The sequence below is a fragment of the Vipera ursinii genome (assembly GCF_947247035.1).
Source record: "Vipera ursinii genome assembly, chromosome: 2".
In the NCBI taxonomy this organism is placed as follows: domain Eukaryota; kingdom Metazoa; phylum Chordata; class Lepidosauria; order Squamata; family Viperidae; genus Vipera; species Vipera ursinii.
In genome coordinates, this window is record NC_139513.1 from 206,029,469 (window position 1) to 206,054,959 (window position 25,491).

General features: G+C 40.7%; 1 protein-coding gene across 1 annotated transcript in view; it reads left to right on the forward strand.

The window, feature by feature from the left end:
* GRIN3A (glutamate ionotropic receptor NMDA type subunit 3A) overlaps positions 1-19,035 on the forward strand; it is a gene marked incomplete at both ends in the record, with an annotated part of 120,381 nt that extends 101,346 nt beyond the window's left edge. The window contains 3 exons of the mRNA XM_083353483.1: positions 12,445-12,609; positions 17,110-17,183; positions 18,702-19,035. Of these exons, the coding sequence (XP_083209609.1) occupies positions 12,445-12,609; positions 17,110-17,183; positions 18,702-19,035 (573 nt within the window). The remainder of the gene's footprint in view (positions 1-12,444; positions 12,610-17,109; positions 17,184-18,701) is intronic.
* Between the last annotated feature and the right edge of the window lie 6,456 nt (positions 19,036-25,491).

Here is a 25,491-nt window from a genome sequence, read left to right on the forward strand (position 1 = left end):
TGCATGCCTTGTTAACTGGGAGACTGGATTGTAAAATTTGACTATATAACATCTACTGTATATAACAGATAGAAAAATGTGAGTTAGACAGCATCACCACCAGAATGGATTCATAGCTGGCTGACCATCCATACTCTGTGTAGTCCTCAATGGAACTGCATCTACATGGAGGGAAGTGAGTAGTGGGGTGCCCCAGGGCTCTGTTCTGGGCCCAGTGCTCTTCAACATCTTCATCAACGATTTAGATGAGGGGATAGATGGGGAACTCATCAAATTTGCAGACGACACCAAGCTGGCAGGAATAGCCAACACTCCGGAAGATAGGCTTAAGATAAAGAAGGATCTTGACAGACTTGAACATTGGGCGTTATCTAAAAAAATGAAATTCAGTGGTGAAAAAAGTAAGGTTCTACATTTAGGCAGGAAAAATCAAATGCACAGGTATAGTATAGGTGGTACCTTGCTCAATAATAGTAACTGTGAGAGGGATCTCGGAGTCCTAGTGGACAATCACTTAAATATGAGCCAGCAATGTGCTGCAGCTGCCAAAAAAGCCAACACAGTGCTAGGCTGCATTAATGGAGTGATAGAATCAAGATCATGTAAAGTGTTAATACTACTTTACAATGCCTTGGTAAGGCCACACTTGGAAAACTGCATCCAGTTTTGGTCACCAGGATGTAAAAAAGATTTTGAGACTCTAGAAAGAGTTCAGAGAAGAGCAACAAAGATGATTAGGGGACTGGAGGCTAAAACATACAGGGAACAGTTGCTGGAATTGGGTATGTGTAGTTTAACGAAGAGAAGGGTGAGAGGTGACATGACAGCAGTGTTCCAATATCTCAGGGGCTGCCATATAGAAGAGGGAGTCAAGCTATTCTCCAAAGTGCCTGAAGGCAGGACAAGAAGCAATGGATGGAAACTAGTCAAGGAGAGAAGCAACCTAGAACTTACTTTCATGGGTAAGCTACTTGCATGGCCTGTGAAAGCTAAAAAGTAAGAAGGCCAACAAAATCTTAAAGAAAACATTATGAAACATGGTTTCAAAATGAGACCTGGTTTCAGAGTCTTAATAAAAGTGTAAATGCTCAAATACTATACTCTACAAAATATCCTAAAGAGTACTTTATATTTGAAAACAGTGTTGTCCTGGATAACATTCTGTTAAAAGGATTGGTAAGCAATTCTTGTCTTTTAGAGGATAACCGTTTACAGGAATAACTCTTATTTTGCCAGAAAAACATTGGCTTAGGAAGTAAGTAATTTCTCTTCAGTTCTCTCTCTCCTGTAACAAGCAGTATGGAGGCTGAAAACAGACAGCCTATTAATCTTTTAAAAAGAAAAAGAAAACACTCTTTTTGCTAATGCTGCAACAAAGATGGGAAAAGGGATTCCTTTAGAAGCTGGCTTCTATCAGAATTGCCTTAAATGCAAACTCAGGATGCAGCATTTAAGACCAAAGTAGAGAGGTGTAGTTCATCCCTTCTGTAAGAGAAATATCAGGTAGAGCAATGATGGTGAAACTTTTAGAGACCGAGTACCCAAACTACAACCCAAAACCCACTTATGTATTGTCAGGTGCCGGGTGGGCGTGGCCCACTGGGTGGGCGTGGCCCATTGGGTGGGTGTGGCTGCAGTGGTAACGGCAGACTGGGCAGAACTAAAAAGTTCAGTCAATCAATTCCAACTTTGTGAGATCTTTTTTTCCCCGTGAGAAGTTGAAATTGATTGATTGATTGAACCTTTATTTTTTTGCACACAGCAGTGGAGGCCTAAAGCGAAAAGGTTTTATAAAACCCAGCTGAAGGCCTAGGACTGGGGCGATGGTGCCCGTGCCCACAGAGAGGGCTCTGCGTGTCACTTGTGGCACGCGTGCCATAGGTTCACCACCATGGAGGTACAGCATTGAAGGATTACACAAACTGGTCATTGCTAGAGATGCTGAAGAGAAATATTTTCCTTTGCCCCTTCATGCAATCCCATCATTTAAAAACTTGGTTGTAATAATTATTTTTTTTAAAAAAAACCCTCTTCATATTGGAAGTGCACTTCTCATCAGCTTTAAGTATTTTTAAGACTTTTAGTTGATTAGCTTTAATCAGTTTGATGAACCATAATTTATCACCAAGAGGCTAAAATTAATAAGAAGTTAAAGAATGATTATATTTTGATCAAAGTGGAACAGTTGAAATGGTCTTGAGACCTTGAAATCAAGAAGATATGACTCATCCCTATAAAAATGGAGGCTTCAGCTTGCTAAAATGTAATCAGGGTCTGGCCAAGAACAATTTCAAAAACTTGACTACTAGTTAAAGACACAATGGGGCCATTCGTTTGGTTCCCATTCAGCTCAGGGCTATACTCTCTCCAGCCATTTCTCCCCTGTGAAGTTGAGAGAGAAAGTTACCTTCTGCAATCACCAAGGTTGCTTCTGTGAATTTATCTGGATGATTTTATCCAAAGTCCCCTCAGGCAGGGTTTCATGTTTTTTGGGGGTTTTTTGTATGTTTGTTTCTGATTGCTCCCTTATTTGAAAAAAAACACCACTTTTTCTCTACCCTAAATGCTCCTTTTGTTAAAGTCCCTGCAAGGTGAGGGAAACAATATTAATTTTAAGTAAACATCTCAATGGGAAAGCCTTTGATGAGCTACCACTGGAAAGGTCCTGTCATAGATTTTCCCCTTACCGCATATCTATGGATGTCCCTCACAGGTGAGAAGGCAGTGACTCAGGTCATGATCGCCTTTCTAGCCTTGGTCACGGTTAGGGATTGGGGCTTCAGAAACTCAGATGACCATGAAATGGCATCAGAGAGAGTTTTCTGTATTACTTTGTGCCCTGTTAGTGGTTGTCCAGAATTTTGGAACCCAGATCTGGTAACCCTAAGGATGTGGGCATGTATCAGTTGGACACCACCAGAAGAAAGGGTCCAATGGCTATGTAACCTGTTTCTAATCCACCAAATGGTCTTTATTTTCCCTTCCATCATCTACCATGTAACAACAAAACGGGGAATAAGATAGTTATTAAATTCTAATTTGGCACACACCGTTGGGTTCTTGTCTGCATGGAATGGTAGAAGACAAGTTGCCCAGGTCTTGTTCAGCTTTGGCTTCACCACAGGGCTGAAAGGGGTCACAGTCATCATCGCCTCCCCTCTTACCTCTTTGTGACGGGTGAGGAAAAGGTCCCTTTAGAATTACAGGGAGCGGTGGGACCCCAAAACTCAGGTTTTATCTAAACCTCAGCAAAGCACAGAGACAGAAGGAGAACCTAGGTAGCAATGACTGCTGGTCGGAAGTCAGTGCTTAGATCTTTCTGTTTTAACTGCTTATGGTGTCTGTTTGGCAAATAGCAAAAGTAGGTAGGAGTTCTCTTTTAAGGGCTGTACAGAAGAAGACATTCCACCTGGGTTCATACAGAAGCTTTGTTCTTATAACTCCTTTTCCTATGCAACTATCCTTTTTTGTGCATCTGATCACCAAAGAGACGAATCCTGGAGCAAAAGGGGCCATCTTTTTCTAGCCTTTTCTGCAAGCTTGCAGAAATAGAGATGCTATTTGCAGAAGAGGCCCTATCAGGTGGGAGGAAACAGCCTCAAATAGCAAATCTTGGATATCGTGAAATCACAATTGTTTGTAGTTTAATGTATTACTGCTGTAATGTGACCAGCAGGGACAGGACAAGATGTTATGGGGTGGTGTTTTTTTTCCCCTCTCAGATTGCCAAAGTAATCTGATTTGATCTTAGATACTCTGCATTTTGAAGGCGTCTTTTGTCATTCTTGCCTAGAGGGAACAAACCAACAAGCCAGCCCCAGTCTCTGAAACAAAATGCTGACTGAGATGATTTCTCTGATCTAGCAAGATAGATTTTTTTTATCTTCGTAACTTTAGGGGGGAAATGTTATTTTTAAACAGACCTGGTTATATGTCAAAGTAATATATGTGACTAGATGAATTGTGAGGTGCAAATCAGAATTCAAAACCCAGATACGTTTACAGAGGGATTTTTATTTTGTTTTGTTTTTTTAAGCAAAAGTAAACAGCTGAACAAAATTTAGCAGTTATGCTTTTGAGATGGTGGGAGGACAGGATTTTAAAAAAAGCAACTCCATATCAGAGTACTAATTCAATGGAAACAAATCTGAATTTCAATAGCAAATCACATTAATGAATGTTGACAATGTGATCAGAAGCAAACTCCAGGGGACACTATCTATTTGTCTACCTCTATATTGGATTTATAAGACAATTTAATCATCAAATGACTCCAGGCAGCATATAACAACATAACATTATAAGGAGAACCAAATAGCAAACAACCAGCCAGGGAGTACCAAAAATTAAAACTGTCATAGCATGAGTGGGTTCATCAATCCCCACAGTCTCTGTCTGTCTGGGGGCTGAAGGCAGAGGCGACTCACACTCTGAATCTTGCAGCAGTTATCTTGCTTGTGTGGTGAAGATCTGCAATTTCTCCAGATTGAAAAGATGATAAAAAAAATCTTCTTCCCTGAATACATTCTACAAAAGATCTGGGTGTTTGTAATAACATATATAAGATTTTCCCCCCCACACACACACTTAAGATCTTTTCTGATTAAAGTTTCTGGCTTGCATAGCAGAATATGTCACAAAGACAAATAGTCTGGCATGGCCTTATCTGTAAGTGAAATATTGATTGCGATGACGTTGCTAAACAATGAAATATCCATCTCCTGGTTTTCATCACTCTTTTGGCCCCTCCATAGCCAATATTTCAGCCCACAGTTCTTTGCACTTTATTCCCTGATGAAATCCCCTCTCTGCTTATTTAAAGATTTTTTTTGTTGTTTTTTTTTCCCCATAACACAAATTTGCTTTACAAAACGTTCTGCTTTCTACTGCCAGAACGGCCTCTTCTAATCATGTATCAATGGCTTGGCTTGTTTGTTTTTTTCATTCAGTTCCAATGATAAATAATAATAGTCAACTTCAAGGAGCATAGAAACTTACAGAAAAGTTGGGGAGATGTTCAAATCAAAGGAGGGAAATGGCAAGTGGATAATGGGTTCTTCAGCCACCTACTGGTATTATACTTTTGGTGTTTGGTATATTCGGTGGCTTGGCTTCTCATTTCAAGAAGTCCTGGATCCGGAGTCAGGGAGGATGTAAAGAATTCTGTTAATCATTTCTAAGGGCTAAAGATCTTAGGAATTTTGGAAGAGGCAAAATTCTCTTCTCCCAATTCACTCATATTTTCTCCCAAGAAAATCCAGATATACGTCAGGCCCATCCAGTAAAGGTCCTAACAAATGACGTGACCTCCTCCCATCTCCAGAAATTCTTATCAAAGAATTTTTGAACAGTAATTAAAATTTCAAATATTAAAAGCTAATGCAAACTAAAAAAACTTAATAGAAAAATAGAAAGTGCAGACAAGAAAAAAAATAGAAAGGAAAATAGAAATAGAAAATAGAAAGAAAAAAATAAGCCAAGAAATATATAAATTACTTGCTCCTTCATCACAAGTATAAATAATTTTACTCTTACATCTTCTCTTCTCCCCTATAGTCAGTAATGACTAGCAGAGTAAAATCCACAGAGAATCCTTTACCTTTTAAAACCTTTTATACCTTCTCTTAAAATACAATAAATGATCTCTTCTTCCCATATCCCATCTCTTATCCATAAATTAATCTTTAAAGCCACATCATTTCAGTCCTGTTGTCAGCAGAAGGCCATTAAGGGTTACTAGAGATAACAACACATCTATTTTAGCTTGATCAAATAAACCAACTTTATATCCTTTCTTTTATTTTTAACAATCTTTATCTTTATTTTTTCAAATAATATCCTAGGACTTGATTTCTTTTCATTTTCTCTTTGTCCCATCTCACAAAATCCTTCAAAACTTTAACAAGACTCTTTTGTAAATCCAATATAAGAAAATTATCCAGGTTACTCTCTTGTTTGTTATTGGTTTATCCTTTTTAATTACTAAGATATCAGCTGGGATTTTTTTAATATTCAGTATAGTCTCTTTTTCAACATCATTCTTGTTGTAGCCTGTCATTTTAAAATCCACTTTCAGATTAGTCTCAATCTTGTCGGCTAAACTTGTCTTTCTTTCATAATATATTTTGTCTATCTGTAGAGGCAGTCACTCTCAAAATTAACTTCTGGGTCCATTATTCAAAAATATCCCTCAATATGTTCAAGGTTAAAATATTTTGGTTCATTCTATATCAGTAAATCAAATTTAAGTGTTCTTCTCCTTTAATTGTAAACTTTAGTTCATTCTGATTTCCTTCCAACCTTCAAAGTTTGATCCTATCAGGGTTTTTTTAAAGAAAATTCAAAACAAATGTGTTTGCACAGCAGAAAGATTCTTATAATTAATTCCAAAACCTTATTTCATCTGTCTGGACCCGAAATCCATTTGTAATTTTCCAGAATGAAAGTTCTAATCACTCCTTTGCTGCTTATTTTTTTTAAAAAAATTAACCTTCAACTTGTATTTAAAATTTCTGATGCCTCTTAGTTCAGATATTGTCTCTGAAGGATGGAACCTTTGTTACGCTTGTTTGCAAAAAATGTGGAAGAAGATAATGATATACAGGGAAATGAGTGCCAGCATATATGTGCTTACAAGCGTCATAATCAGGGGCTAATCAAGCCCTCTGCAGGTATTTGGTAAATGTGATTGTGATGGAAGGAATAGGAATAGACACCCCAGGTTATCCCCTGTACTCCTAATCAAATCTAGTCAGGTGAATACCCCCCTCCCCAAGTGTGAAGACAGTGAGTAATATAGCTTCTTTGAATTGCATGTCATTACACAACTCTGCAATGGGGATCCCCAACTCTGCAGTATTCTTGACTGAACTAGGGCCTCACCACTGGCTCAGCTGGAGACTCTGAAAAACTCTTTTCAAATGTTTATCATCAGCATAGGAAAATCTGGAAATGATTGTCTAGGGAGAAAGGGGCAGAAACAACACAGAAAACTCTCCCTTCCCTATATGTTTATTTCCATTTGCTGAATGGTGATTGTGTGCTTTGTTTAATAGGGGACAATCCTCTCTTTGCAAGTGCCCCCTGTTTGAAAGCTAATCCAGGAACAACTGAAGGATGAAGAACTCTATGACTGCTCAGCTGTTTCTTCAGCCTACTCATTCTGTTTCCCACCCAGATCAACTGATCTTGGTTTTAGGACAGATAAATGACTATTTGAAACTTTTTTCTCGGTCATCTGACATTAAATTCAACCAAAATTACATGAAACCATTAAATAAATAGGATTTATTTACCACAACAAATCATATTTATTTATCACCACAGGCGATAACAGAATAACAGAATAGCAGAATTGGAAGGGACCTTGGAGGCCATCCTGCTCAGGCAGGAGACCCTATACTATTCTGGACAAATGCTGTCCAGTCTCTTCTTAAAAACCTCCAGTGATGGAGCACCTACAACAGACATGTCAAACACAAGGCCCGGGGGCCGGATTTGGCCCGTGAAGTGGTTTCATGCGGCCCGTGAAGCCATCCTGGAAACAGTGAGGGAACAGCCCCCATTGCCTTGGCCCTGGCCCAGAGACCCTCAGATCTGTCCCACTCCAGCCCAGGCCCCCATAGGCACCCTTGATGCGAACGATGTAAAGCTGGCCATGCCCACCCAGTAGGCCATATGCACACTAGCCACGCCCACCCAGTAGGCCACGCCCACCCAGGCCACACCCACCCGGCCCCCTGAGGGCAACCGCAATGCTGATGTGGCCCTCAATGAAATTGAGTTTGACACCCCTGACCTACAACTTCCGAAGGCAAGCCGTTCCTCTGCTTTATTGTTCTCACTGTCAGGAAATTTCTCCTTAGTTCTAGGTTCCTTTGTTCCTTGATTACTTTCCATCCATTGCTTCTTGACCTGCCTTCAGGTGCTTTGGAGAATAGTTGACCCCCTATTCTTTGTGTGCGTGACAGATAATTTTGCTTGTTTTCAAGTTTGCTTTGTTCAATAAACAATGGTTCAAGCCAATCATAGTCTACGATACAAGTACTCAGTCATGGTTTTTGCCGAACAAGCTTTTGATACCTGCTTTTATGAATGTGCTCTAAATCTGTAGACTTAGATATCACTGAAACTGTGGTCCAGATATCACTGAATATCCATCATCCCAATACCATTGGTCTCACTTTGTTGTTGTTGTTAGTTGTGAAATCGTGTCCGACCCATCGCGACCCCATGGACAACGTTCTTCCAGGCCTTCCTGTCCTCTACCATCTTCTGGAGTCCATTTAAGCTCACGCCTACTGCTTCAGTGACTCCATCCAGCCACCTCATTCTCCGTCGTCCCCTTCTTCTATTGCCCTCAATCTTTCCCAGCATTAGGCTCTTCTCCAGTGAATCCTTCCTTCTCATTAGGTGGCCAAAGTATCTGAGTTTCAACTTCAGGATCTGGCCTTCTAAAGAGCAGTCAGGGTTGATCTCCTCTAGGACTGACCAGTTTGACTGCCTTGCAGTCCAAGGGACTCGCAGGAGTCTTCTCCAGCACCACAGTTCAAAGGCCTCAATTCTTTGGCGCTCAGCCTTTCTTATGGTCCAACTTTCACAGCCATACATTACAACTGGGAAGACCAGCTTGAGGCTAATGGAAGTTACACTTCAGAAACATCTGACTAGCTATCCATTTCCACCTCCATCTCTGGAAGGGGAATATTCTAAACCAGAGGTCCCTAACTTTTTGAGCACCAGGGACTGGTTCCGTGGAGAGTTTTTCCCTGGACTGGAGGGGGCATGGTTTTGTGTGCTGACTGCATCTCAAAGATGGGGCTTTGCTTGTTTGCGCAGATCGGTTGCTGGCATGCCACGGCCCAGTACTGGTCCTCGGCCCAAGGGTTGGGCACCCCTGTTCTAAACACATTCCAGGGAAAGTGATCAAAACATCTAAGTATAAGAGCTTCATCAATATGAATTCAATTAAGGTCACCTGTAATTGAAAGGTGCATGTTTTGTTCTCTTACATTCAGTGCTTGCAATTCTCTTTAAATCTGTTGTAAAAGAGAAAATGCTGCTGCCAAGAGTTTAAGATGCAAAAGGAGAAAAAAGAAGATAATCTGAAAAGATTAACAGAGCGATATGAAAAGAAAATGTTCCTCTTATCGGGAAAAAAATGTTTATGATGTAATCCTCCTAGGGGAAAAAAATCGTAGACACTCTATTTTGATTTATTGTGCATTTGCTGTGATTTGTCATTAGATTCATCAGATTAATTATTTTTTCTCCTCTGCTAACTAAAAGAGTAATTAGACACATTACTTAATTAATCAAAGAACTGCCATATTTTATTTGCTTTTTTTAGCATAAAAGGAACAGTTTTCAGTTGAAAACTTTTCTCAACACTGCCTTCATTATACGGCCAGTGAACAGGATTAGATGTCCACAATCAAACTCATAAAATGCAAAAAAAAAAAAAAAGATTATTGATCTACATCTGCTGGTCTTACTTCCCATTTGCTTGTTTCTGTTCAGTGAAACCTATCATTGCCACCTAAAAGGTGTTTTCTTTGCGTATTTAGACTAAGTCAAAAACTGACAAAATTCAATTACTTTGGCTCTATATTTTGAATAAGCCTCCAGATGAGGATTCTAAAATGGGAAAGATTTAGCCCTCTTTTCCTGGTTCTGATCCAAATCTCATTTTTGTCCTGCATGTTTACACAAACTTTTGGGGATATTTTGGCATGGAATTCTCTCATGTGTCCTATGAAATAAGACATGAAGTCAGGAATTCTGTGCAGCATTTATTGCACGGGAAGTTTTCCGCCAGCTTTTTGCAACAGCTGACTCCTGGAAGTACTATTTAAAGAATTAATTTTCCTGGGGTTCATCTGTACATCCCTCTAACTGCAACTCAGAGCTTCTTCATTAACTCGTTGCTATCAATACTGCCTTCTTGTTATCTCCAGCTAATAGCTGAGGCTGCCAAATCTCAGTCTAGCCTATCAAAGAGAAGGATTAGAGAGGGACATGATTACTATCCTCCAGGACATAAGGAGCTGTCAGAGAAGAGGGGTTTGACTTATTCTCCAAAGCACCAGAGGGCAGGAAAGAAGTAATGGGTGGAGAGAGCGAGATCCAATCTGGAAGTAAGAAGAAATGTTCCGAAAATGAAAACAATTAATCAATGGAAATTGCTTGCCTCCTGCAACTGTGGATGCTCCATCACTGGAGGTTTTCAAAAGTAGACCATTTGACTAGGATGGTATACGATCTCCTGCCATGGGCTGGACTACTAGAGGATCAACAACAATGGATTCCACAAAATGCGGCCAGTGTTCTTTTAAAAAAAGCACACTTTGTTGCGTTGGTTTTTTTTAAACGTTTACAAGAAGAGGTTCTGAAGGAAACTCGAGGCCCTCTCAATGTTGCTGAATTAAAAATTCTTCGTAACGTTAGCTAACGATGGGGAATGCTACCCGTTTTAGTTCCTCAAATTTCCAACTTTGCCGTTAACTCCAAGGGGGACCTTCTTGCTCTACTCACCTTGTTTAACCTTGTTAAAACCCAGAAATGTTGCAATCATGAGACATAAATAAGTTAAGGATCTAGAGCTATAAAACGTCAGACTGTACTATCTGGTAAAAAGGGTGAGGATGATTGTTTTAGAGAACTAAAAGTTATCAGTCATGTTCTTCTTTTCTGGGTTTTGCAAGAATATATGACTATGGGTGTATGATAACAACCAACCAGTAAACGTTCAGCTCCATCCAGTCGCCTCAACCCTACCCAAAATTAAGGGATTACAAGGTCATAAAAAGGGAGTTTGTTGCATGATACCAACAATTCAGAAGCTTTCTAATGTTAATCTGTTGAAATTGTGGCTGCTTGTGTCATATTTTTCCAAGCCATAGTGTTGTAATTATTTTCTCTTCCACTTGAATATAAATGCCTGAAATTTTTATCTCTGAACAATAAAGATTTAATGAGGACCTATTATGACATATTTCCTTTATATTTTGTCATTGCACCTATGAAAAGAAAGATGGTTAATTCAATGCAAATCAAATATCGGCTTACCAAACACCACTTCACTGAAATGTTTCAGTTAGAAGCCCATTCCATGCAATGCTGCTGCATATTGAAGCCTTAATTCAACCTGTCTAATGAACATGAGGATTAATTGCTTGAAGTGGTCCTTGTATGGTGGGGTGGAAAGGGTTTGTGCAGAGAACATTTTCTAAATGTCTTATTCGCATCGTTCATTATTCCCATGAAGAGATAGTTACGAACTAATCAGATGCTCAGCTAAGTCTTACAACTAGTAAGCAATGTAACTTTTTTTTTCATAGCCAGGGTGGCAGTTTTAAGATCTGCCCCTGCCCCCCGTGGAATAAGTGTATTTAAAATTGTAGATCCAATTTCTGGCTCACAAATCTACGAATGCATGTTTGTCAAATGATCTCTGAGACTCCTTTTCTCAGGGTCCTGGATTTCTTAATCAAGTTAGGTAGATTCAAAGAAGGTTAGTTCTAAATTTCAGGAGTTCTCCAAAAAAAGAGCTCTTGGTCATCAGCAGTCCTCTTGAAATCATTAACATTTGCTAGTGAGTTAACTTTCTCCCCAGAGTAAAGAATCATGATGTTGAGTAGTGATACTTCAGGAAATTTTGAGTTGCCGGGAGTCCTTGAGTTATAAGTGTAATGGAGCCCGTCCATCACAGCTGTAAATTGTGACATTTGTAAAGAGGGTTGGGTCACATAACTGATCCAATGTGTACAACCTATTTTGCAGCGATTATTAAGCGAATTACTGTGGTCATTAAGCAAATCCCACAGTTATGAAATGAACCAATGGTTTGCTATGGGCTGGTTTTCTGCAACACCATCGTCAAGTGCTGTCAAGTGACCGTGGGATGCAAATGGCCGTAAATGCCAAACCCCCAAACTGCAGTCATGTGACTTATGGAGAAATTCAACTGTCAGAACTTAAAATCTGGGTCATAAATATCCCCAGGTAGATCCATCAGAACTTTGAACTGGTCATAAATCAAAAAGTACCCGTACTTAAAATTGCAAGCAGTTCACAGCCCTCTCTCACTTCTACCAAGTAAGCTGAAAGGCAGCCAGTCCTTATCACTGAGTATGCAACTTTATCTCTGAACTTTGCCAATAGGTTGGGTCCCAATAACTTGGTAGAACCAACTTTAACCCCATGTCTCATGCAACTCAAACTCTTTTGTGTCATTTGCGATTCTGCAAATTTTCATTTTTGGCTACAGCCCCATTATATGGCATCAAATGAACTCCAGAAGAGTTCATGTGAAGAAAAATCAAGCGGGAGGGCTATATAAAAATAATTGTCGATTTTGCTCTGTGTGTGTGTGTGTGTGTGTGTGTTCCCATTTTATTTATATTTATAAATTTGTACATGGATTTCCTTTTCTTTTTCTAACAGACCCTGCAAATGGGCATCAAGCACTTTTCCGGGCTATTTGTGATGCTGTGTGTTGGATTTGGTCTGTCTATTCTCACTACCATCGGAGAACATATCATATACAGACTGATGATACCACGAATTAAAAAGAAATCCAAGATGACATATTGGCTCCATACAAGTCAGGTACATATGCCTAAGTAAGTCTCTCAAAGGGAATGATCAGATTCTGAACTGACTGGAACCGAAGTCCTGCTGAAATGATTAGATTCAATGTATGGCATTTCCAGCCCTCTTCTTGAGATCCTATCACATCCCAACTGTGATTAGGAAGCAAAATCTGGAATAACAGTATTCATTCATTCCTTTATTCTTTCTTTCTTTTTTATTTTTTAATGCATCTTTCCAATTGACCCTGGCAAAAAACAAAAATAATAATGCTATTTAAAAATTATCCTACTTTTTGTCTGTGGAGAAAAATACATTATGTAGTTCTAGGAAAAGTGACTCAGATATCATATAATTGGCAGGCAAAGGAACTTTCTCAAAAGATTTGGAGCCACTTGACTGTTAACAAGAGTTGCACATACTACCGTATATACTTGAGTATAAGCCGACTCGAGTATAAGCCGAGACCCCCAATTCCACCCCCAAAAACTGGGAAAAGTTGTTGACTCGAGTATAAGCTGATCCGCCGTTCTGCATGCCTCGGAGGCTGGATCCGCGCTCTGCAAGCCTCTGCCGCCAGCAGAGGCTCGATCTGCCATTTTGCAAGCCTGAATACACAGGAATACCCTGTGTGGCCGGGGCTCTCGGGGAAGCCCTGGCTGTCCGCTTCCTCACTCCACGCTGCCATTCGGGGCCCGCGCGTTCCCCGGGCAAATCGCGGCGCCCAGCAGGCGAGGAAACACGCCCGTTCCAGTCGCCCCCCCTTCCCTCAGGAGACGCGAAGCAAGTGACCGCCCGGAGCTTACCGAGGACTTGCGCGCGGCCGAGGCTTCGGTACTTCCAGGATCGCGCGCACCTCTCCCAAGCCGCCGCCGTCCGGAGACCTGCCGAAGTTTGGGGAGGTTTGGGGAGGTACGCGCGCACCTCCCCAAACCTCCCCAAACGTCGGCAGGTCTCCGTTCCTCCGCGCAGACCTGCCGACGTTTGGGGAGGTTTGGGCGCCTCCCCAAACCTCCCCAGGTCTCCGTTCCTCCGCGCAGACCTGCCGACGTTTGGGGAGGTTTGGGCGCCTCCCCAAACCTCCCCAAACCTCCCCAGGTCTCCGTTCCTCCTGCCGAAGTTTGGGGAGGTTTGGGCGCCTCCCCAAACCTCCCCAGGTCTCACTATACACATTCACCCAGAAGTGACTCCCTCTGTCCTGACAGGGGATTATTCCCCTCCAAGTACATCTAGAATGGTAGTCAAAAGAATTGTTAAGTAGTTTTTACCTTTCACAAATCTCTTTCAACTTCTTTAGTTGATTGCTTTGGCATTCTTCTGCTACATCTGTTAGCTTTTGTATAAGCTTAGGAGGGGGAAAAAACAGATATGTCATAGACTGTACCAGCCACACATTCTGTTGATAAGTATTGCACAGATAGTCTTCAGGTTGTGACCCTAATGGAGACTGCCATTAAATAATGTTAAATGAACTGCCTCAAGTAATGACCAGCCATACGTATTCTCCTCAGTGCATTCATTAAAGAGTGCACTGGTCATTAATTGAGGGTGGGGGAGATCCTGGGAGGCCTAATGCAAGCACCAGCCCGCCTGCCTCAGGTCTCCCCCACCCCCAGATACTGGGCTTCAGCACAGCTGGCTGTCTTGCCAAAGAGAAACATCTGGGAAGGAAAACCCTGTCTTACCTCTTTCCCAATTCTGCCTCTGCCCTTCCTCCTACCAAGGTGTTCTGGGACTAGTTCCCTAGCCTTTTGGAGCTTTTGGTGTTCGCCCATCAGCTGTCTACGGGGAGGCAACAAAGCTGCCTCTCTAGGCTTTGAGAAAAGGCCCCTTGCACAAAAGGCAGCTTCAGGACGAGCTTCCAAAACCCCTTTCCTTCCTTAACGCCCTCCCCACCTTCCCCCAGAAAGCCATATTTCTTTTTTTTATTGAAAATTTTTATTGAAGTTACAATATTATCCCCTCCCCAACCCACCCCAGAACCCCTCCCCCTCCCCCATATTTCTTCAATAACAAAAACATAAAAAGCTGGTTGGGATGTACTCGCTGATTTCCCCCCCCCTTTTTTTTAGATGCTAAAACTAAACTCTCCCTCTGCCTTCCAACCAATATCCCTTTTTAAAATCTTACCTTGGCTCCAGATGGAAGAGTAGAGGAACTAAGCTAGTAAGGAGAGAATTTTTTTCTGCAACTTTTTACTCCTGAAGTAGTAGTAGTAGTAATAGTAGTAGTAGGAATAATAATAATAAATCCCTAAAAGTTGTGCCAGAAAATGGAGGACGCTGGGTCTTTGCAAGTTTTAGCTGTCTGTCAGACTGCCTGAAAAGGGCGGCCTTCAGGCAGCCAGGCGGACAGCTAAAGCTTGCAAAGACCCAGCGTCCTCCATTTTCTGGCATAACCTTCGGAGATTACTTTAAAAAAAAAAACAAAAAAAAACTTCAGAGGAAAAACAGCTGCAGAAACATTTTGTCTCCTTGCTGGCTTGGTTCATCTACTCTTCAGCCAGGAGGGAGTCCAAGGCCTAGAGAAGGAGAGCTTTGCAGCATCCCTATGGACAGCTGATGGGCAGACAGCTGATTAGCGGAGAAGGCTCTGAAAGTAGCCGCCATTTTAGCAAGGAATTGTTCGCAGCTGCTTCCAGGAGTCCTGGGGAGCAGGCCTAAGTGCTGCAGGGGAAGACGGGCAGGGGAGGACAGCGCAACATCCCCAGGGTCTGTGGTAAGTGTGAATGACCACTGGAGTGCTGCATTTGTCATAAATTTGAAAGAGGTTATTTGTAGTTTTGGGGTGTTGGTTGTTTTGAATGGCAGCTAAATGGCCTCCCCAAACGTCAGCAGGTCTGCGCGGAGGAACGGAGACCTGGGGAGGTTTGGGGAGGCGCCCAAACCTCCCCAAACGTCGGCAGGTCTCCGTTCCTCCGCGCCCTGCCTGCCTGCTTCTTTCCGCTGCGGAGGAACGGAGACCTGCCGACGTTTGGGGAGGTTTGGGGAGGTGCGCGCGCACCTCCCCAAACTTCGGCAGGTCTCGGACGGCGGTGGCTTGGGAGAGGTGCGCGCGATCCCGGAAGCACCAAAGCCTCGGCCACGCACAAGTCCTCGGTAAGTTTTTTTGTTGACTGGAGTATAAGCCGAAGTGGAATTTTTCAGCCCAAAAAGTGGGCTGAAAAATTCGGCTTATACTCAAGTATATACGTAATTCAGAAAAATCATGTATCTTTAGTTTCTGATTACTTACAGTATCTAGCAATTACAGGTAGGACAATATTTTCTGGATTTTAACCCCAGTGTCTCAAAAGCTGCATGCCAACTATATTACATCCATGTTATTACAGTAACATAATTCTACTTCTCCAACATGGACAGAAGGAACAAAGTTTTTATCTGTTTTCATGTTATAAATAACATGCATTAAAATCGAAAGGGCACTAATTTGTGAACATTATCATAAATTTATGCATTCAGTATAGAAGTTCAAAGTAACATTTTCAAACTTTCAAGATGCCCTATAGCATCATGTTCGCCCTGAGGATCAACATCTCTATGGTAAATTTCCTGATCCATGCACAGCATGAGCTACAGACACAACATAGAGACATCACATCACTTTTGTAGGTTGGTTTGTCTTGCAGAATTGTCCATTGAACTTTTCTTAACCTCTACATACAGGTAGTCCCTCAGTACACAATCTAAGCTCTCAGTAATGATGAAACATTTCTGGTGAGCTTTTTGTGTCTTAAGTCATTTGTTACTCAAGAAACACAAAAACCAAACCATACTTGGATCCCTTCTTGCTTTATCCTTTTTAGCTGTCCACCATTTTGTTTTCTGTGCACATTTTAACATTTATTGAGTAAAAAAAGAAGAATGCCATAAATTTCTGCCATCAGAATGTTCTTCTGGGTTGGAGTCCTCTCTTTCCCATAGTCTCTATGATATGGAGGAAGAGATAGTTGCACTTGCAATGTGGTTATTCCCTAATGCTTCTCTGTCCCAGCCATGAAAGGCCATTCTTCTTACATTCAGTCCCAAGGTCATCTAGATTGGGAAACTTCAGCCCTGCAAACACTGCTGAAATACAACCTTTCCCCCATTTCCTATTTTGTGTGTAGGCACCATATAGTTAACATTGTTAACCTTTCCCATTTCTGATCTAAAACACAGAATTGGTATATTTAATTAGTCTATTGGCCCATTTCACCTACAGTTAGTTAGTAACCTTGACTGGCAACATTTCTGGCTGTATGGCTGAATCTCTGTCCTAAGAAACTTCTGGATTGAATCTGCACGCAACCATCTAATCTGTAGCCCTTCACTTTAAAGTGTAGTATTAGCAAATATGAGGAGCTGAAATTTTGGATTTGTCATAAAGAGACAAAATTCAGTAACAATGATAAATTAGGCAAACAGTTTTGTCTTCATACTGCATTCCCTACAGAGTCCCTGTTTTACGTTCAGTCTACCTAAAATGCAAGGACAGTTTCCCTTCTGATTAATTATTTTGGGTTTTTTTTTTCTCTAGCGACTGCACCGCGCTCTAAACAACTCATTTACGGAAGACAAGCACCAGCTTAAAACAAAGCCACTTGAAAAGAAGTAAGAAAAATGAGTTTTTAATCTGCTGTTTGTTGATGCATCTGTAGATAAAGATTCCCCAGACATTTTTTGTTTTGTTTTAAAGGAAAAGAATTGTATAATGTAGTCACACATTGTATAATGCAGTCGACACAGTGGAAAGTTTTATTTATTTGGGAGTCAAGAGAATTGCATATCAGAAAGATCCACTTCACCTGTATTGTATACGACAGTGAAATGTAGGAAAGTACAAGTTTAATTTTTCTGCAGTCAAGAGAGTCATATATCAGAAAGATCTACTTCAGCTATATTGAAAGAATGACTTTAACTATATATCCTTCCCCTGAATTAATATTTCCTCTCCCATTTACTGATTTACTATGGTCTAACACAATGTTTCTCAATTTTGGCAACTTTAAGATATATAGAATTCAACTCCCAGGGGTTGAAATCTACACATCTTAAAGTTGCCAACATTGAGAAAAACTAGTCTAACACATTGTTTGAAACCATAGTCTTTTAGGAATAACTTGTTAGAGGTTGCAAGGTGTTAAGAGCATTATGACAGATAGGTGAAGACACCATTCTCTGATAAATCCATTTCCTTTTGAACTTTTTCTTAGTACTGTATAAACAGGAGTTATGTTACGTTATGTTACATTATGTTACATTACGTTACGTTACGTTATGTTACATTACGTTACGTTACGTTATGTTACATTATGTTACGTTGTGTTACATTGTGTTACGTTAGGTTAGGTTAGGTTAGGTTAGGTTAGGTTACTTTATGTGTTGTTACGTTACGTTATATTACGTTACGTTATGTTATGTTACGTTACGTTACGTTATGTTACATTCAGTGGTGGGATTCAGCCAGTTCACACCACTTCACAGAACTGGTAGCTAATTTTTTGTTGCCCAGGTCCAGAATGGACTTCCAGAAGCAGTATCCACACAGAGAACCGGTTGTTCACATATTTGAATCCCACCACTGGTTACATTACGTTACATTACATCCCATCTGAGGAATATTTTAGAAAGCAAGATACTGGGCTGGATGGTGTTTTTGTCCAATCAGGAGGATTATTCATAAAACAGCAATAGGTTTGTGATTGTTTTGTTATTTGGCCAGCCTTAAATTGTACTGGACTCCAGTTGGGACACGGGGTTGGATCCAGTTAGAGAAGCTCCAAGCAATTCAAAACTGCAATAGAATAAAGAAACAGCTAGAGAGGAAGCTGGAAAGACAGCCTAGGACAATGATAGGCAACCTTGGCTGTTTTATGACTCGTGGACTTCAACTCCCAGAATTCCTGAGCCAGCATAGCTCAGCTTGGAAACCTCTCCCTTTCCCCTCAGCATGGCTGGCTCAGGAATTCTGGGAGTTGAAGTCCACGAGTCATAAAAAAGCCAAGGTTGCCTACCCCTGGTCTAGGAAGTCATGGAGTTCATAGATGTTTCCTTCTCTTAGTTTACCTCAATCTGTAGGTACAAATACATGATGAGCTCCTAATTCCTTGTGTGGCCATCCCTCTGCAGGTCCAGTCCCAGGAACAGTCAGGTTTCAGTGTGGAACACTGCTAGCCCTGGCAACTGCCATAGAAGGAAATACGTCTGCAGTGTTGAAAAACCCAGTGAAGTGATGCTCAAACAACTGCGGCAAGACACAGCTTTTCCCGCCTTGAAAAGAGACTCTCCAGGGACTACCAATGGGAAAGCAGAAGCTCTGAATACTGCTAGGACCTCGGTGATCCAGGAACTCTCGGAACTGGAGAAGCAGATCGAAGTCATCAAGCAGGAACTGCAGGTAGCCGTGAGCAGAAAACTGGAGCTGGAGGAATTTCAGAGGACAAATAGGACTGTAGAGCTTTGAGGGGTTCACCCTCATTCCATCTTCGAATGTAATAATTTTACACCCTCACCTTTGGGTTTTGTTTTTGTGTAATGCCAAGACGTGGCGCCACAGTCAGCAAGCAATAGGTCTACAATAACTCCTGCCTTCCTGCAAAATCAACACTAACAAAAAGATGGCTGCCTTCTGGTTACCAGAATACTTCAAAGCACCAACAGGTCCCTTCTCTGTGGGAAGTTTTAGCCTAGTCAAAAGGCTGATCTCAGGCTACAGGAATTTGAAGCCTCCAGACCACACCGCACCTATTTTCCTTCTCCCTAGAATTAAATGAATTTTCCACTTTTAAGGGGTTTTTTTTCCCCCTACATTCATTAAAACAAAAGAGCAAGAGCCTTTAAAAGATTATTGGGAATTCTTCTCTGCATGGATTTTGCTGTTCGGAGTTTTTAAAATTATATAGTTGTGTCTCAAACTGTGGGCTCTGAGTGTCCTGTAGGTGCTGGCCTTCTCTGCAATTTCCATCAGCCAAAGTCACGAGACGGGTACAGATATTCCCTACAAAATCAGATGTAAAGACTAAACACATTGGTAAGGGTTTTAATGATACCCAGCTATCCATGATCCAAAAAAAAATGATACCACTCTTGGAGGGAAATCCTCAGGATAATTTTCAAAGATTGGGGACTGAGGGAAGAGCGTATGGAATTCTGTCACTTTTAAAGACAAACAAGGAAGAACGTGTTCTGAATGTTCATCCACAATTTTAAAAAGTAAACTGGTTTTGGTTCAACCTTTTGCTGTTCCTATGTAACCACATACCAAGCATCTTTTATATGGGGATGTATTCAGAATTTAGCTTCCTGTCTATAAGTTAACTGGTAAAGCCCAGCACTCTGATCATTCTAACTATTTTTGATAACATGTGCAGATTGCTTCTCACTGACAGATACCATCTTATGTTCCCTGCTATTTCCATCTTCAGAATTGCCAAAGTTAAGGTCCACCCAATTTTCTCTTACTACATAAAATAATTCTACAGCCACGCTCAGCAGACATTGTAGATACATAGTCTTAATTTTGTTCAAAGGTAGTATTTTAAGATTCTTTCATTTTAAGTTCCAAACAGAGTAGGGCTGTATTTTTTGAGTGGTTCACTTAAAACAAACAAGCAAGCAAGCCTTGAATTGTAAAACATTTTGCTTCAATGCGTTGAGTGCTTGCAGAAAATGTTGTACTTGGCGAAGCATTCAAAATGCTTTCCTGTCTCCTCACATTTACTTCACAATTAGCTTGCCACCAGCAGAGGGAACGTGGAAGTAAAACTTTTTAGTCACTGTCACGTGAAGTTTCGCTTAGTGACCAAAGCAAATGCCCAGTCGTGCATCTGTCACAATACTGTGATTTACTGCTTAGTGACCACAAGGCTTAGCTTTGCAAATAACCTTAGTGAGAATTGTAAATGAAAAGTATAAAAGTAAACGCAAAACAATGACATTTCAAATAGCAAAATACAAAAAAGAAAACGCTGGCAGTGTGAAAGGAGTTTCTCTTTTTTACACTTTTTCTTTCTTGCTCTTTAGAGGAGTTGCGACAGAGTTGCTCATTCCAGTTGTGGTTGCTAAGAACGGACTACTTGTATATTCTCTGGACAAAGTTCTCTGTTTTGCCACTTTTTTCAGACTAGACCCTTTTCCAGGTCTTTGCTTCCACAAAATGATCCTCTCGCTGCCCTTGACGGGATAGATGGCCTGGGCTCATTTTTTTAAATGTCAATGGAGAAATTTTAAAGCTACCAGTTAAAATATTCTTTAAAGTGTTTTTCCGTTACCAGAGTCTTATTTATATATATAAATATCCCATGTCATGTTCTGATAACGTATCATTTTAGGCTGGTGGTGGGGAAACTCTGATCCCTCATTAGTGGAAAACTAACCCTAAATGTTTTTTTTTTTTTGAAGATCAGTGGTATCCTTCAGTGAAGTGTGTTGTGTAAGTTGCCAGTGATGATGGCTTGCTCTCCAGTTGTTAAATGTGTATACTTCATGCGGGTACTATACAAGCAGTGGGTGCAACAATATATGGTGTACAACCAATCAACGTTACCATTCTGTCTCTCATTCCCTTAAACCACCCTGCCTACACACACACACACACACACACAAAATCATTGTCAGCATGGTCCAATTTACATACTACTCTAAATGATATAATTCTGGTCTCAAAGATGATTTCACATTATTCCAAGCAACCTGCTTCTCTTTTCTCTTCTCTCAACACTGGGGCCTCTTACATAGTTACGTATTGAGTAGATGATGGTCACCCTGAGCAGAGGGGGCTGCCAAAAAGGGATGTAACTATGAAATCCAACCTAATCAGAGTTCCAGAGTACGTATTACATTATGTTGATTGGCACAGGAGTAGTGACAGAAGAGGCAAATCAGATCAAACTAATGTACACACTAGGATCTGGTATAATTTCAACTTCTTTCAAGTTCTTCTGCCACTCAAAGATTGAGGAAACATAGCCTGTAGACAGGCCACATAGATTTAGCTTTTACATCCAAGATAATTCCTGTGTGAGAATACGAACACAGAAACCTAATGGAGATTTGACCCTAAAAACTGCCAACGGTTTTTTGTGTAGCAAATGCAGTACAGTAATCCATCAACAAAACGTGCCAATTAATGTCTACATGCCGAATGCCTAATGCGTGACTAATGTATCTCTACTTGCCAAGTCGCCAAGTGATGTTATCCAATTAAGAAGCCCCTCTCTTTCTTTTAGTATTTTAGTGGCATCTTCAAATATCTAAGAGAAAGCCAGCGCTACATCTTATACCTTTGGTGTCAATGAGTGAAGTCTTTCCTTGACTTCTGTAAGTTGCCCTGACCATCGCCTTTTCTGAATGAAAATTCTGGTTGGGGAATGTGCTGGGGTTTTTTTTGTTGTTGTTTTATTTTGGTTTTAAATAAATTTTAATACTAATTGTTTTTGGCCTGTTGATTTGCTTTACAATCGGGTCTAGCCAACAAGCTGATTGGATGACAAAATGTAAACTAACTCTGTAAAGATGAGTATGCTTTATTCGCCCAATATGAAGACTTTTTCCCGTGTATTATCTGTAAATGGAGAGGATTCTCTTTCATTCGGAGACAGAAACTGATAAAAACAAATAGGCGGAAGATGATATTCCTGTTACAAAACCTTCGATTTTTAAAAACTAACCCTAATTGGGATGGCCGCTTGCTTAGCAGATTTTTACCCTTCAAGGTAACTCATGCCTAACTGGGGCTTTTTGGTTATCTTCATCCATTTTCATTCTTCTCTTTACAGTATAACTGTTCTTTTTCATTCCCCATCTTCATTTTTTCCCAGTTTCTCCTGGAAAGAAAATTGAAATGCTTGTGTTTATGTATGTTGTTCCTGTATGCTATGATGTCTATGTGTGAAAGAGTATGGTGGTATATGCTAGTAGACATTAATTAATATTATTAATATAGTATCTTATTTTATAGGGAATTGTATTTTATCAGCACATATTAATTTTATGGATACTTTTTTCTCTTGGCCCTGCTCTTTTTGGAGTGTAGGAGGGAGGGGGATGGAGGGAAGGAGGGTAGAGAGAGAGAGAGAGAGACCCATGCATACCCATACTATGTATGCATATACAACTGTGTCAACATTCATATTTATTACAGCCATAGCAGTGCAGTGATTAGAATGCAGTATTGCAGGCTAACTCAGTTGAAAGTCAGCAGCTTAATCCTGACTGGTTGAAGGTTGACTCAGCCTTCCATCTTTCCGAGGTCGGTAAAATGAAGCCAGATTGTTGGGGACAATATGCTGACATTGTAAACCACTTAGAGACGGCTATAAAGCACTGTGAAGCAGTATATAAGTGTAAGTGCTATTGCTACTTCTATTAGATATGGGGAAAGCTGTAGTATTGGTTTCAGCTAAAGTTGACCGCCCTAAACGGGGTAACATTTTAAATTATTTTTCTGTTGATTCTTCTTTCTGGCACAGGATAAAAAAAAAGTTTCTTTCATATACATAATGCTGAAGCAAACATACTATCAAAAAGGATAAACACATCTTGTGTAACCTGGAAATGTTAACATTGAAGCTGCATAATAAGATACATTTAAACATTCGACAGAAGCAGGCTAAATTCCTGCTGAAATTTGCAAAGCTTAAAATAGTGTAACATATTCAGTCACTGAAGACCCGCGATCTTTCTCATATTATTGGGACTACAACCTTCATCGCTCCTGAATATGCAGCCCGAGGTTAACAGAATCTGGAATCCAACATCTGACCGGTCATAGATTTTGCATCTCTGCTATACTTTTATATTAAAATGAATGACAGAAGGCACCATGTGTTACATTCTTCATGTAACACATAACTGCCGCCTTCTCATCATCACAAGATATGCTGATAGATCAAGATGACTTTTAAAGTAATTACACAAGGTCATGAAGGATCACTTAACCTCTAATGATTGATGTTGGAAACAGCCAATGGAAATTTATTTTGTGAGCATATCATTGAGCCCATGGTTCCTTATCTTCTGTTCAGGATTCCCTGAATTTAAGACCTATTCCTGTGGTGGCGAACCTATGGCACGGGTGTCATAGGTGGCACACAGAGCCCTCTCGGTGGGCATGTGTGCCGTCGCTGCAGTCCTAGGCCTTCAGCTGGATTTTTATAAAACCTTTTCGCTTTAGGCCTCCGCTGCTGTGTGCTAAAAAAAAAAAGGTTCAATCAATCAATTTTAACTTCTCGCGGGGAAAAAAAACGATCTCGCAAAGTTGGAACTGATTGGTTGAACACCATTACCACGGCAGCCACGCCCACCCAATAGACCACGCCCACCCAGCACCCAACGATACATAAGTGGGTTTTGGATTGCAGTTTGGGCACTCGGTCTCTAAAAGGTTCGCCATCACTGACCTATTCATTCAATCTCACTCTTTCACTCTCATCACTATCCATGGCAAACCTATTGCATATCCAAAATGTCACACACCCATTGTCTTTGATCTGTTTCCCTAACATCTGTTAATAGTATTTAATCTCCATTTCCCATGCAACTTTGGTCACCCCAATTATCCCTTGCTTTCCCTGATTCCATTCCTAAGCCTTCCTTCCTCTCTTCCCAAAACCAGGAGTTTTCAAACTAGGAGGTGATCTCCAACCACCCTTTATTCCACTGAATACTCCATAGCTCCTTGTTGACCCAGGGACAGGAAGAAGCGCTTCCAGGTTGTCAGAAACCAATCCTTTACCGTCTTGTCTACTTTGCTTCCATGGAAACAAAGAGTGCAAAAATCAGCAAGGTGCTTTCAGGGCAAAAGGCCTCCTGTCATAGAATTATGGCATGGCACAACCCATGATTGGAGCCTTTTTTTTTTAAGAAAGTGCCTTGTAATCCAGGGATAAAATGGACTTCCATCACAGAATCAGCCTTCTATGTGATACAATAATTCAGCAGAATTATATGAGATATTATTTTTCTTTTAACAACCCTATAAACCCATGGATCAGGGTGGAGTCGGGGAGACTGAATTGAGCTCAGCATTTATTGCCCGGAGCCCTTCCTGATGCCTACGTGGAGTTCACAGCAATTACTCATTGCGCCGACAGAGAGAAATATCTGCCACTATCTAGGATCGAATCCACAGCCTCCTGATTGTGAGGCGAGAGCTCCACTTTTAGGCCAGTGCGCCGCTCCGGCAGAATATATGAGATCACTATACATTAAATCAGTCACTGGTTCATCTTGGATAGTATCACCTCGAGGACTGCATACCCAGAAAATTAAAACCCTTCAATATCATTGGAAGCAAAAACATTTATTCAGAGATGATCGTCTATTGAGAGGACATCTTGCAGCATGTGTGTATATATCCTATCATCCTAAGACAGTCTGGTTGAAATTCAGTGGCAAAATACCATGTTTCAATGGCTATTTTCTTATTATACATACATATAATTACAGCCTGAAATCACCCTGTTTTGCCTAAATTTGGTGGGGAGAGAGTTACCAATAGGAACAGGAACGAGAGTCAAATCATTCCCATCCCCACCTGTAGCATTCCTGGTAAAAAACCCCAAAGCATCACTCAAAGTCTAGAGAGTTTTATTGGTAGGAGATTAATAAGAGAGGGAATGTAGTCGTTTATACATTTCACAGAATTTATTAACTCCCCTCAACTCCAAGGGATGTTGTGGGCATACCACATCAATGGTAATAACGTAATAATTATTATAACCAAGAACACAATAATGAGTCAATTGGAATAATATCAAACACCCCACCCCACCCCATCCAATACTACAAAGAGCAAAGATAAGCCTCAAAGAAAACCCAAGAAATGGGCCCAAGGTTTGAATCAGATAGAATTAAAACTACGTTAAAATGAAAGTTTAAATTAAGGGTGTCAAACTCGCCTCGTCGAGTGGCGTGTCAC